Source organism: Myodes glareolus, chromosome 8 (assembly GCF_982192425.1).
Source record: "Myodes glareolus chromosome 8, mMyoGla1.1, whole genome shotgun sequence".
Classification (NCBI taxonomy): Eukaryota; Metazoa; Chordata; class Mammalia; order Rodentia; family Cricetidae; genus Myodes; species Myodes glareolus.
In genome coordinates this window covers 526,526-539,083 of record NC_142033.1, presented here as the reverse complement: position 1 = coordinate 539,083, position 12,558 = coordinate 526,526, and the positions used below count along the sequence as shown (strand labels likewise).

General features: G+C 36.6%; 1 protein-coding gene across 2 annotated transcripts in view; it reads left to right on the top strand.

Moving 5' to 3' along the window:
* Window positions 1–12,558, top strand: part of LOC146893730 (uncharacterized) — a 133,889-nt gene that overhangs the window by 12,837 nt on the left and 108,494 nt on the right. Inside the window, exons 2-4 of one of the 2 annotated variants that reach the window (XM_087908747.1) lie at window positions 4,485–4,611; window positions 4,807–4,867; window positions 6,088–7,349. In XM_087908747.1, the coding sequence (XP_087764873.1) occupies window positions 4,485–4,611; window positions 4,807–4,867; window positions 6,088–7,117 (1,218 nt within the window). In that variant the 3' untranslated portion in view covers window positions 7,118–7,349. Of the gene's footprint in view, window positions 1–4,484; window positions 4,612–4,806; window positions 4,868–6,087; window positions 7,350–12,558 lie in introns of those variants that run through there. The other variant, XM_087908746.1, reaches the window with a different exon arrangement.

Genomic DNA, 12,558 nt, shown 5'->3' with positions numbered 1-12,558 from the left:
GGCCTCCTGTGCCTATATCTTGTAGATTACTTCCCACTTTCTCTTCTATCAGGTTCAAAGTGGATGGATTAATGTTGATGTCTTTAATCCATTTGGACTTGAGTTTTGTGCATAGTGATAGATATGGATCTACTTTCATCCTTCTACAGGTTGACATCCAGTTATGCCAGCACCATTTGTTAAAGATGCTTTCCTTCTTCCATTGTATACCTTTAGCTCCCTTGTCAAGAATTAGGTGCTCATAGGTTTGTGGGTTAATATCCATGTCTTCTATTCGATTCCAAAGGTCTATTTCTCTGTTCTTATGCCAATACCAAACTGTTTTCAATACTGTAACTCTGTAATAGAGTTTGAAGTCAGGGATGGTAATGCCTCCAGAAGTTCTTTTATTGTATAAGATTGTTTTGGCTATCCTGAGTTTTTTGTTTTTCCATATAAACTTGATTATTGTTCTCTCAAGGTCTGTGAAGAAGTTTGATGGGATTTTGATGGGGATTGCATTGAATCTATAGATTGCTTTTGGTAGAATTGCCATTTTTACTATGTTGATTCTCCCAATCCAAGAGCAGGGGAGGTCTTTCCATTTTCTGGTATCCTCCTCAATTTCTTTCTTCAAAGACTTAAAGTTCTTGTAAAATAGGTCTTTCACTTCCTTGGTTAGAGTAACCCCAAGATATTTTATGCTATTTGTGGCTATCGTGAAAGGTGATGTTTCTCTGATTTCCCTCTCTACTTCTTTATCCTTTGTGTATAGGAAGGCCACTGATTTTTTGGAGTTGATCTTGTATCCTGCCACGTTACTAAAGGTGTTTATCAGCTGTAGGAGTTCTTTGGTAGAGTTTTTGGGGTCACTTATGTACACTATCATATCCTCAGCAAATAACGAAAGTTTAACTTCATCCTTTCCAATTTGAATCCCCTTGATCTCCTTATGTTGTCTTATTGCTATTGCTAGAACTTCAAGCACTATATTGAAGAGGTATGGAGAGAGTGGACAGCCTTGTCGTGTTCCTGATTTTAGTGGAAAAGCTTTGAGTTTCTCTCCATTCAATTTGATGTTAGCTGTCGGCTTGCTGTATATTGCTTTTATTATATTTAGGTATGATCCTTGTATCCCCAGTCTCTCCAACACCTTTCTCATAAATGGGTGTTGAATTTTGTCAAATGCTTTTTCAGCATCCAATGAAATGATCATATGGTTTTTTTCTTTCAGTTTATTTATATGATGGATTACATTGATAGATTTGCGTGTGTTGAACCAGCCCGGCATCTCTGGGATGAAGCCTACTTGATCATAATGGATAATTTTTCTAATGTGTTCCTGGATTCGGTTTGCCAAGATTTTATTGAGAATTTTTGCGTCGATGTTCATGAGTGAGATTGGCCTGTAATTCTCTTTCTTGGTTGTGTCTTTGTGTTGTTTTGGTATTAGGGTAACTGTAGCTTCATAAAAGGAGTTTGGCAATGACTCTTCTGTTTCTATATTGTGGAATACATTAAGGAGTATAGGTATTAGCTCTTCCTGGAAGTTCTGGTAGAATTCTGCATTGAAACCATCTGGTCCTGGGCTTTTTTTGGTAGGGAGATTTCTGATAACAGCTTCTAATTCTTCACGACTGACAGGTCTATTTAGATTGTTTACCTGGTCTTGGTTCAACTTTGGTATATGGTACTTATCTAAAAAAATGTCCATTTCTTTTACATTTTCCAACTTTGTGGCATATAAACTTTTGTAGTAAGATCTAATGATTCTCTGAATTTCCTCTGTGTCTGTGGTTATGTCCCCCTTTTCATTTTTGATCCTATTAATTTGGATGTTCTCTCTCTGCCGTTTGATTATTTTGGCTAGGGGTTTGTCAATCTTGTTGATTTTCTCCAAGAACCAGCTTTTTGATTCATTGATTCTTTGGATTGTTTTCTGTGTTTCTATTTTGTTACTTTAATCCATGGTGATCTGACAATTCACTCCACCCAAAATAGGAAAAAATATACCTTCTTCTCTGCAGTTCATGGAACCTTCTCAAAGATTGACCACATACTCGTTAACAAAGCAAACTTCCACAGATACAAAAAAATATTAGTTACCACCTGTGTCTTGTCAGATCACCATGTATTAAAATTAGAATTCAACAACAATGCTACCCCCAGGAAGTGTACTCTGTCTTTTTAAAGTCTTCATTTGTTTTTTTATAAACCATTTACTTCTTTTCATAACTGTCTGTATTATTTTTCCTCTTTCTCCCAGGCCTATGTACATTTTTTAAATACACTGTGTCTCATTTCGAGGTCTTTTGTGTATGAATTTGTACTATTGTGTATCTGTAATTCTTCCCTGTTCTGGAGCACTTCTTAAAATTCTATGCACTTCTTATGAACTTAAGCTGTGCCTGCTTGCTCCACACAGTCCGACATGGCAGAGGCACATTTGCTGCCTGTGAGAGCCATGTACATTATCCAATTTTCAGGCATACACGGGGTCTAAGTTGCCATTAGCAATCTTCTCACAGACTCCATTGCCGGTCCTCCAGAAGGACTCAGAGTTGACGCTGACAACACAGCCCAAAAAGCCAGCATTTCAATATGGTGGAGCTTTTTTTATGCTACCTCTAAATCAGGAAAACCTCTCTTAAAGGTGCTACAGCCCGTCATCAGTAAGCAAAGCCCATTTGGGGAAATAAATATGGCTAAACTTCAGTTTTTACTGTCTAGAATTCCTTTCCAAGCTCTCTAAGATTTTAAGTGGATTTTAGTTGGCCACGTGGGCATCAGTTTGCTATGGGAAGCCACTCGTTAGTTCCCAGCTTCTCAGCCTGAAAATAAGCACACAGAAACTGTACTAATAAATCACTGCTTAGCCCATTAGCTCTAGTTTCTTATTGGTTAACACTTACATATTAGTTCAATCAATTTCTGTTAATTTCTGTATTGCCATGTGACTGTGGCTTATGAGGTAAAGTTCTCAATATCTGTCTTCCGCAGGGCTCCATGACTTCTCTCTGACTCCACCTTCATCCCCCAGTATTCAGTTTAGTTTTCCCAACCTACCTTAGAGTTGTCCTAAAGCTCTGTTATAGGCCCAAAGCAGTTTCTTTATTTAACAATGATAATCACAGCATCCAGAAGTAAATCCCACAATATGCGTTTCTATAGCCTCAACTCATTTCCTGTTCTTTGTGCCTACTGTGTTGTGGTTGAACCTAATCAGTCAGCTTTCTTCTTTTGCTGTCATAACTTCCTCACCATCATAAACTCTATCACTAAATCACACATGATTCAGTAGAATGAGCTTCTATTTGGTGCTAAGGTGGTTTGGTAGCCTACTGTTTATATTTTTTGTTTGTTTATTTTTGAAGACAAAGTTTGTCGGTGTTGCCCTAGCTGTCCTGAAAGTAGTGCTATATACAAGGTTGGTTTCAAACTCAGAGAACCTCTGACTCTGACTCCCAAGTGCTGGGATTAAAAGTGGACTAGCATTCCTGGCTTTTTTGTTTTTATATTGTTGTATGATGGTTTTGTTTTTATCAAGCATATGCTGTTGTAGTGAACTTCACCCATATCTTATATTTTACATTTTACAGAGGGTATCATTATTTTTCCTAGGCTGGCATGTATTCATGACATTAATACTGCCTGTGTCTTTTGAGTCATTGGATTGCAGGTGCATAACCTTCTTTCTGCCTATTTTGTTTGTTTTTAATTTTTATTTTAAAAAGAGTACTTAACCTGTATGCATGGATATGCACCATGTGAGTACCTAGTCCTTACATTGATCAAAAAAATGATACTAGAAACCTTGACCTTGGAATAATGGATAGGTATGATCCTCCATGGAAGTCCTTGAGCCCACCTGTATGCAACACCAGGAGGACTCTTTACTTTTGAGTCATCTTTCCTGCTCTGTGTTCATTATTTGTAATCAACATATTAATTGCTATTATTTTCATTTGTCCATTTGTAACTTTTTAAACACGCAGTGTCTTTTAGTAAAATCTTATTTTTATCATGTGAAAGAGGTATTTAACATGTATTTCTGGCTGCCATAGAAGTGATTGTGTGGACTAGGCTGGTATTCAACTCAGAGACAGAGAGATTCATACATACCTCTGCCTTCTGAGTCCTTGTATTAGAGGACTCAATGCATCCAGCTTTTCATCTTATTTTTCTTTTTTGTAGTTAGAAATTAATCATTCATACAATCTCTCTTATCTGTACTCTGTATTATTGATCTGTTTACATATCTTTCATTGTTGGTTAGTAGGCATTTCTCTTGCAAAGTGATATCCCATTCAACGGGTTCATAAATGACAATGGTGAACTTCGTATTTAGTTTGCTTCTAAAGTGTCTTGGTGATTAAATTATGATGTCTATGTCATGGAATAAGTATGGGGAGCACCAGAATACTATGACTATACTGTCAAAGAAGTATACATTTACAGTGTTGTCAAAATCATACTTTCTGTTGTACACATGTATGGGATTTTAGAATACAGTGACCTATGATGACGTGCATGTTGACTTTACTTGGGAAGAATGGACTTTGCTGAATCCTTCCCAGAAGAATCTCTACATAGATGTGATGGTGGAGACCTACAGAAACCTCACTGCTATAGGTAAGACTGAATTATCTTTTATGTTTCAAATAAGGGGACAACTGTTCATTGGTTAATGATTCTCTTTTGTAATTTGATTGAGAAAGAAGAATGGGAAAAGAAATTTGACATGCTTTTAAGTTTTGCTTCAAATGGTAACTAATGTTTTTACAATTTTTAATATATAACATACATTTTTCTGGCACTGTATTTTAGGATATAATTGGGAAGACAATGATATTGAAAAAAATTGTCAAAGTTCTAGAAGACCTAAAAGGTAATTTCCATGTATAAGCTGATACAGATGTACCCCTGAAGAATTTGTAATGTATCCTATATATTTTAAACCAAAACAACAATGTACATAATAAAGTGCATTGGTGCTTATTAAACTATCACAAAACCATATACCTAAATTTCAGATAGGGAAATTGTATTGGAAAGTCATTTTTTTCAGAAAGAAGTCAAGGAAACTATGCCTTAACCTATATTTCCATTTGATTCATAATACAATGAGGTATTCTTTAAAATTATCAATGCATTTATTTCATATTATTCATATTATAAAAGATATACATTTTGAAAAGGTAATAAGTATATCTCTGAAACTCTGTATTACACTAATAGTCCATAGAAAAGGTAGTTTAACCCATATACTTGTGACTGTATTAAGTTTAGTGAGGGGGCAGTTAGAGTCACAAATCAAGGGTCAGCTGTTGTAGAGAGGCCTTAATTCATACCACAAGTCTATTAGGACAGAAAGTCAAACTATGAACTCAATGTGGAAGCCTTATATTTGTTATTCTTCCTTTACTAAATATATCACATGTTCCTCTGGATATAAGCCACATGAGCATAGGGATGTGAAAAAATATAACATACCCCTCTCTCAGAACAAATAGAAGATATGTAACAGTCCCCATGTTGAGTATACTTGTTGGATTTGATGTACAAGTATACAAGTAATTGGTTTTCTAGTCTCATTCTTAATATATCAACAAACTCACATTTCAGAAAAGCACCATGAGTACTAGGACTGTGTAAAAACTTTTGTTTGTCCTAGTTCACTTAACAAATGTAGTATCACTCACAGTGTAGGAAACATTATGAATGCAATAAGAGTGGTAAAGCTCTGAGTTTTTTTTTCACTTCTCTTCAAATACATGAAAATTCTCATACAGAAAAAAAAAGATTCTGTAAATGTGAACCATGTAATAAAGGCTGTTTTCAGTTATCCTCTAAGATGAAAAACATGCCTTAATAAAGGGGAAAAACAAGATTGTAAACATGATCATAAAACCTTAACATATAATTCTTCTTTAAAATAGTACTAAATTGTAAAATTAATTTATACAGATAAAAATATTCAACAATGTATTAAATGTAGTTATTCTTTCACATGTACCATTATCATTGTAGGCATGAAAAAAGTCAAACTAGAGAGAAAACTTCTGTATATACTCAATGTGTTAAAGCCTTTGCATGTCATCTTCACAGGCATGAAAAAACATATACTAGATTAAAACCCTGTGAAGAAAATGAATTTGGTAAAGCCTTTTTACATCACAATCATCTTCAAATGCATAATAGATCATGCACTGGAGAGAAAACCTATGAATATAATCAATGTTGTAAAATCTTTGCATGTCAGCGTACTCTTCAAATGCATAAAAGAACACATACTGGAAAGAAGCTATATGAATGTAATCAGTGTGGTAAAGCCTTTGCTTGGCAGAGTTATCTTCAAATTCCTGAAAGAAGCCATACTGGAGAGAAACTTTATGAATGTAATCAGTGTGGTAAAGCCTTTGCACAGCACAATCATCTACAAAGTCATGAAAGAACGCATACTGGAGGGAATCCCTATGAATGTAATCAGTATGGTAAAGCCTTCACATGGCACATTCATCTTCAAAATCGTGAACAAACCCATACTGGAGAAAAACCCTACAAATGTAATCAGTGTGGTAAAGCCTTTTCATGTTCCAGTAATCTCCGAAAGCATGAAAGAAGCCATACTGGAGAGAAACCTTATGAATGTAATCAGTGTGGTAAAACCTTTGCACAGCACTTTCATCTACAAAGACATGAAAGAACGCATACTGGAGAGAAACCCTATGAATGTAATCAGTGTGGTAAAGCCTTTGCACAGCACTTTCATCTACAAAGTCATGAAAGAACACATACTGGAGAGAAACCCTATGAATGTAATCAGTGTGGTAAAGCCTTTGCATGTCCCAGTTATCTCCAAAAGCATAAAAGAACCCATACTGGAGAGAAACCCTATAAATGTAATCAGTGTGGTAAAGCCTTTGCACAGCACGTTTATCTGCAAAGTCATGAAAGAACGCATACTGGAGAGAAACCCTATGAATGTAAACAGTGTGGTAAAGCCTTTGCATGGCATGGTCTTCTTCAAATTCATGAAAGAAGCCATACTGGAGAAAAACCCTATAAATGTAATCAGTGTGGTAAAGCCTATGCATGTTCGAATTCTCTCCAAAAGCATAAAATAACCCATACTTGAGAGAAATCCTATTAATGTAATTGGTGTGATAAAGTCTTTTCATGTCCCAGTACTCTCCAAAAGCATAAAAGAACCCATACTGGAGATAAGCCCTATCAATGTAATCAGTGTGGTAAAGGCTTTTCACAGCACATTCATCTTCAAAATCATGGAAGAACCCACACTTGAGAGAAACCCTATGAATGTATTCAGTGTGTAAAGCCTTTGTGTGTCACAGTTATCCCTGGATGCATGAAAGAAGCCATACTGGAGAGAAACCCTATGAATGTAATTGGTGTGGTGAATTCTTTATACAGCACACTTATCTACAAAGTCATAAAATTAGCCATTGTGAAGAGAAAACTCTCTGAATGTGATCAGTGTGGTAAAGCCTTTGTGTGTCACAGTTATCCCTGGATGCATGAAAGAAGCCATACTGGAGAGAACCCTAAGAATGTAAGCAGTGTGGTGAATGCCTTTTTACAGCACATTCATCTACAAAGTCATGAAATTAGTGATGCTGGAGAGAAACCCTATGAGTGTAATCAGTGTTGTAAAGCCTTTGTATGTCACAGTAGTCTTCAAACACATGAAAGAACCCATACTGGAGAGAAACCCTCTGAATATAATCAATGTGGTAAAGCCTTTGCATGTAGAGTGATCTCTGAAAACATAATAGAATCCCTACTGGAGAGAAACATTACGTATGTAATTAGTGTGGTAAATGCTTTGTTTATCGTAGTTATCTTTAAAGACATGAACTAACATATGCTGGAGATAAACTCTATGAATATAATGAGTGTGGTAAAGCCTTTGCACTTCACACTACTCTATAAATGCATAAAAAAATCACACAGTGGAGATAAACTCTCTAAATGTTATCAGTGTGGTAAGGCATTTGCATGTATGAATAATCTAAATCATGAGAAATATCATATGGCATAGAAACCCTGTAATTGGTTTTATTGTGATAAAGTTTTGTGCTTTATATAGGAGTAAAATTTTTGTGTGCAACAATCTCTTAAAATCTTTGTATATTTCAATAGACATTGACTACCTGAAAAAGATACGGAGGACTTCTTATTATAAAGTATTTGATAAGATCTTTAGCCAAAACACTTATAATCAGCTACACAATGATTTGGGTTTCCATTCTGTATGTTGTGAATGTATTTTGTTACCATTGATAAGCTCCAGATCTATTAACACCTGAGAATACAATTCAGCCAATCTCTGTATTGTTCAAGATCAGGGAATGACATCTAAACAATTCCCACCCTGAGAATCGTCTCCCTGGGAAATCTCTGCCCCTAACAATTCCTATATAAGTTCTGTACATGTTCAGTTGGCATCTGTGTATTTCTGCTCTGGCAGAGGCAGCCCTTCTCCTGGATTCTTCCTTTCCGAATAAATTTCTTGAATTAGTTTTGGGTGAAGACCTTTCACTGGTGTGATCAGAAGCTTTGTAGTGTATTTGAACAGAGAAGCTTTGGTCACCTCTGCTGGCAAACTCCCTTAAAGAAGCAGAGTAGAAGTAGCGACTCTTCACCAGAGACTGCAACATTTCTGAAACAGTTTCCCATCAACTCCAATGAAGCAGAGAAGTAACAAATTGGGCTGAAGTTGTGAAAGAAATTGACATTTCCTTTAGGAAAGTCTCTAGTCGGGTGAACAGAGAAGCATTGGACAACTCTGCTAGGAAACTCCCTTAGGGAAATGGAGCAGGATAGCAGTGGATGTCTCTGCTTTGAAGCTCTCTTAACACAGTGTAACAGGGCCCAGCTGTGATGGCTCTCTTTTGTAGGGGAGCATCACTGCTACACCCTTTAGGGCAACATCTCCCACTGGAACACAGCTTCAGGTATAGCCAGACTTCCCAATAGTCAGTATATTTCAGGGACCATCTTTGACAAGTATACCACTTACCAGGGTAGGAGCATGGGGATTAGAACATAAGTAAAGATAATGAAGACACAAGTAAAAATAATAAAACAAAAGCATAGGATAGTACTGGGAGGGAGTACCTGTGAATACTATATATCTGCCTGCATTCAATTTTTCATTTACTTTTTAAAAATATATTTATTGTGTATATATTTTTCTGCCTACATGCATGCCTGCAGGTCAGAAAAAGGCACCTGATCTCATTACACATGGTTGTAAGACACCATGTGGTAGCTGGGAATTGAATTCAGGACCTTTAGATGAGCTTGCTGTGCTCTTAATCACTGAGCTATCTTTCCACCCCTGTTTTTCATATAGTTTTATACCCCAATACAACAGGAGGAAGAGGACAAAAGACCGCTTTTGCATATTGCAAAAGACAACTAGAACAGTTACTTTCTTCAATACTTTGAGCCACCAAGTTCTTAATTTTTGAGAAAAACATTCTGTTATTCAGGGAGTGAACTCTCCCTAGACAAGTATCCTAAAGGCAGTCATTCCCTAAGTCAAACCTCTTAATTCAAAAGAAGTATCAGAAGTATGTTTGGATTCTTTTACCTTTGCTCAAGGGGGAGTGGATTTACCTGTTTGGGCTCTTTTAAAGTCCAAAACACAAAACAACCACACCTTAGGTCAAGGTGTGTAGTCACATCTGTTAACAATTTTGTGCAAACTCAAACTCTGACCTTCAGATAAGGTGGAAATAGGCTCATGGTTTTGGGCCTCCACAAGGATACCTTTTCACCTCACAGTTGTAGGTATTCAATACACTTTCCCTTCTCAACTCTAGGTATGGCCTGACTTCTAACAGTCAGGGTAATTTTTTCTTCAGAGCCCTAGGTATCAGGCTATTTTCCCTCCACAGCTTCAGTTATAGCCAGACTTCTCAACAGTCAGGATTCCTTTCTCTTTATAGCTATAGATGTCCAGTACACTTTCACAGCAGTAGATATATCCTGACATGACAGTGAGGGTACCTTTCTCTTCAGAGCTATAAGTATTCGGGATGCCTCTTGTCCACAGTTTCAGGGACAGCCTGACTTAATAACAGTCAGGGTAACTTTCCTATCAGCTGTAGATATCCAGGATTGTAGTTGGAGACTGCTTTGGCAGTTTCTGTAGCCATCTAGACCCACATAGTCACCCAGAAAATATATTAAATACAACACTGTTTGGCCTGTTAGCTGAAGATTCTATTAACTAATTCTTACATCTTAAATTAACCCATTTCTGTTCATCTCAGCACAAGGTTGGTTGCTTATCAGTAAGGTTCTTCTGGCATCTTTTTGCTTCATCAACTTTAATCCACCTACTCTCTATGTCTCATCCAGCCTGATTATATTCTGCCCTGCTGTAGGCCCAAGCAACTTCTTCATTAATCAATGACAATAAATCATGTTCACAGCATATAGAGGGTAATCCCAGATTGCAGGATACCTTCCCTTCACAACTGTATGTGTAACCTGACTTCAGACAATCAATGTTGTACAGAGGTTGCTTGTTTGGTTCCCAGCTATCTAGCTTGTTTAGATCTGAAATAACCACACAAATACTGTATTAAATCACTGCTTAGCCCATTAGCTCTGGCTTCTTATTGGCTCACTCTTACATATCAATTTAAACCACTTCTATTAATTTGTGTGTTTCCATGTGGCTGTCACTTACTGGGTCAACATCCCAACATCTGTCTCTGGCAGCTCCGTGGCATCTCTCTTGTTGTGCCCTTCTTCCCCCTAGCATTCAGTTCAGTTTTCCCTGCCTACTTAAGTTCTGCCCTATCAACAGGCCAAGGCAGTTTTTTATTCATTAATAGTAATCACAACACAAAGAGGGGAATCCCCCATCAAATCAGGATATCTTTCTCCCACAGCAGTAGATATCCAGACTGCCATCCTTTCTTAGTTATAGGTGTAGCCTGACTTCTGACACTCAGAATCACTTTCCCTCCAGAGCTATAACACATGCACTATTTTAACAATAATGTAACCCCTTTTAATTTTTTCCTCTTCAATTAAATGGAATCACTGATTCTGGTGTAAAACTTTATTGATTCGTATTAGTTCATTTTCTGTTGTGATATAATGTCTATCTATAAAAATTATAAACTTATAAAAATGAATTTGGCCTTTGGTTCCAGAGTAATACAGAATTGTCATGAAAGTCAGTGACACAAAAGTGGGCAGTTGTGGTGCATACTTTTAATCCCACACTCAGGAGGCAGAGGCAGGTGGGTCTCGCCAGCATGATGTACAAGAACTAGTCCTAGGACAGACTTCAAAGCTACAGAGAAACACTTTCTCAGAAAAGAAAGAAAGAAAGTGTCATGGCTACAAGTGTTTAACATGACAGCTAAAGCAGAAAGCTAAGAACTCAAATTCTTAACCTACAGCATGACGCAGAGAGTATAAACTAGAAAAGCCTACCCACAGTGACTTATTTCCTCCAGCAGGACAGCATTCCATCAACTTAGAAGTCTTGATTTCTTAGACTTCAAGCCTACCTGATTGCTTCATGATGAAGAAAAACTAAGCAATTAGGTGACTTAACACCTGTAGTATAGGAATGAATTCCTACAAAAGAGAAACTTTCATGAGTGAAAATGTTTAAAGAGTTGTTTTAGTTGTGATTATAGTATCAGTGTGTTTTTTGTGTGGGTATGTGAATATGCATGCTGGTTTCTGATAATATTAGATCCTAGGATTTTATAGCAGAATTTACAGGATGTTGTCAAAAATCAGACCTTGGCCCTGGAGTGAATATTTCTTTACTGCCTAGCCATGTTTCTGGTGCTCTAAATATTTTAAAGCCTATTTGCATCAATTCAACGTCAGGAAATAGGGATAAACTCACACTGATGAAAACTCTTCCTGAAAATGATTTTTTAAGACTTTAATTATCAAAGTTGTCTTCAGCTGCAAGAAAAAAGTCATGTTTTATTTAGTTTTCATCATATCCTTGATGGAAATAAATTACTTACCATCTTCACTGAAGACTGATGGTACAGATCACTGCACTTTAGTTTCTATTTTGAAGCATTTGAGGTAGATAGTAAAGTGTGCTCCAAGTGTGACATATCCATTTAGTGAAGTTTTATTTTGTGGTCCTTATATTTCTTCTGTGACTTTTGTTAATCTATCTTGTTTTTACTTATTGATAGCTATTTTTCTAGTATAATGTGTAGAGTGTTCCATTGTTTCTTTAAATTTCAGGCAGTGTGTGATCATACTTTTCAAGTAAGAGTGTCTATGGAATGGTGATGGGTTGTTGCTCTTGGTTTTGTATTTGTATTTCCACAAACTCTCAGGTTTTCTTGAGATTTTCTTGTTTCTTATTCAGTTTTCCTTAGATGTTAGTAATGATTCAGGGATACATTTGAACTCATGATCCTCATGTGTCTACCTCCTGAGTACAAATCAAAATGTAGACGATGTACTCCCAACATTTGCTGTTTTGTCAACACAATTTCACATTGTTAAAGTTAAAATGCTTAATAGGAGAGACTATAAGAAACATTAACG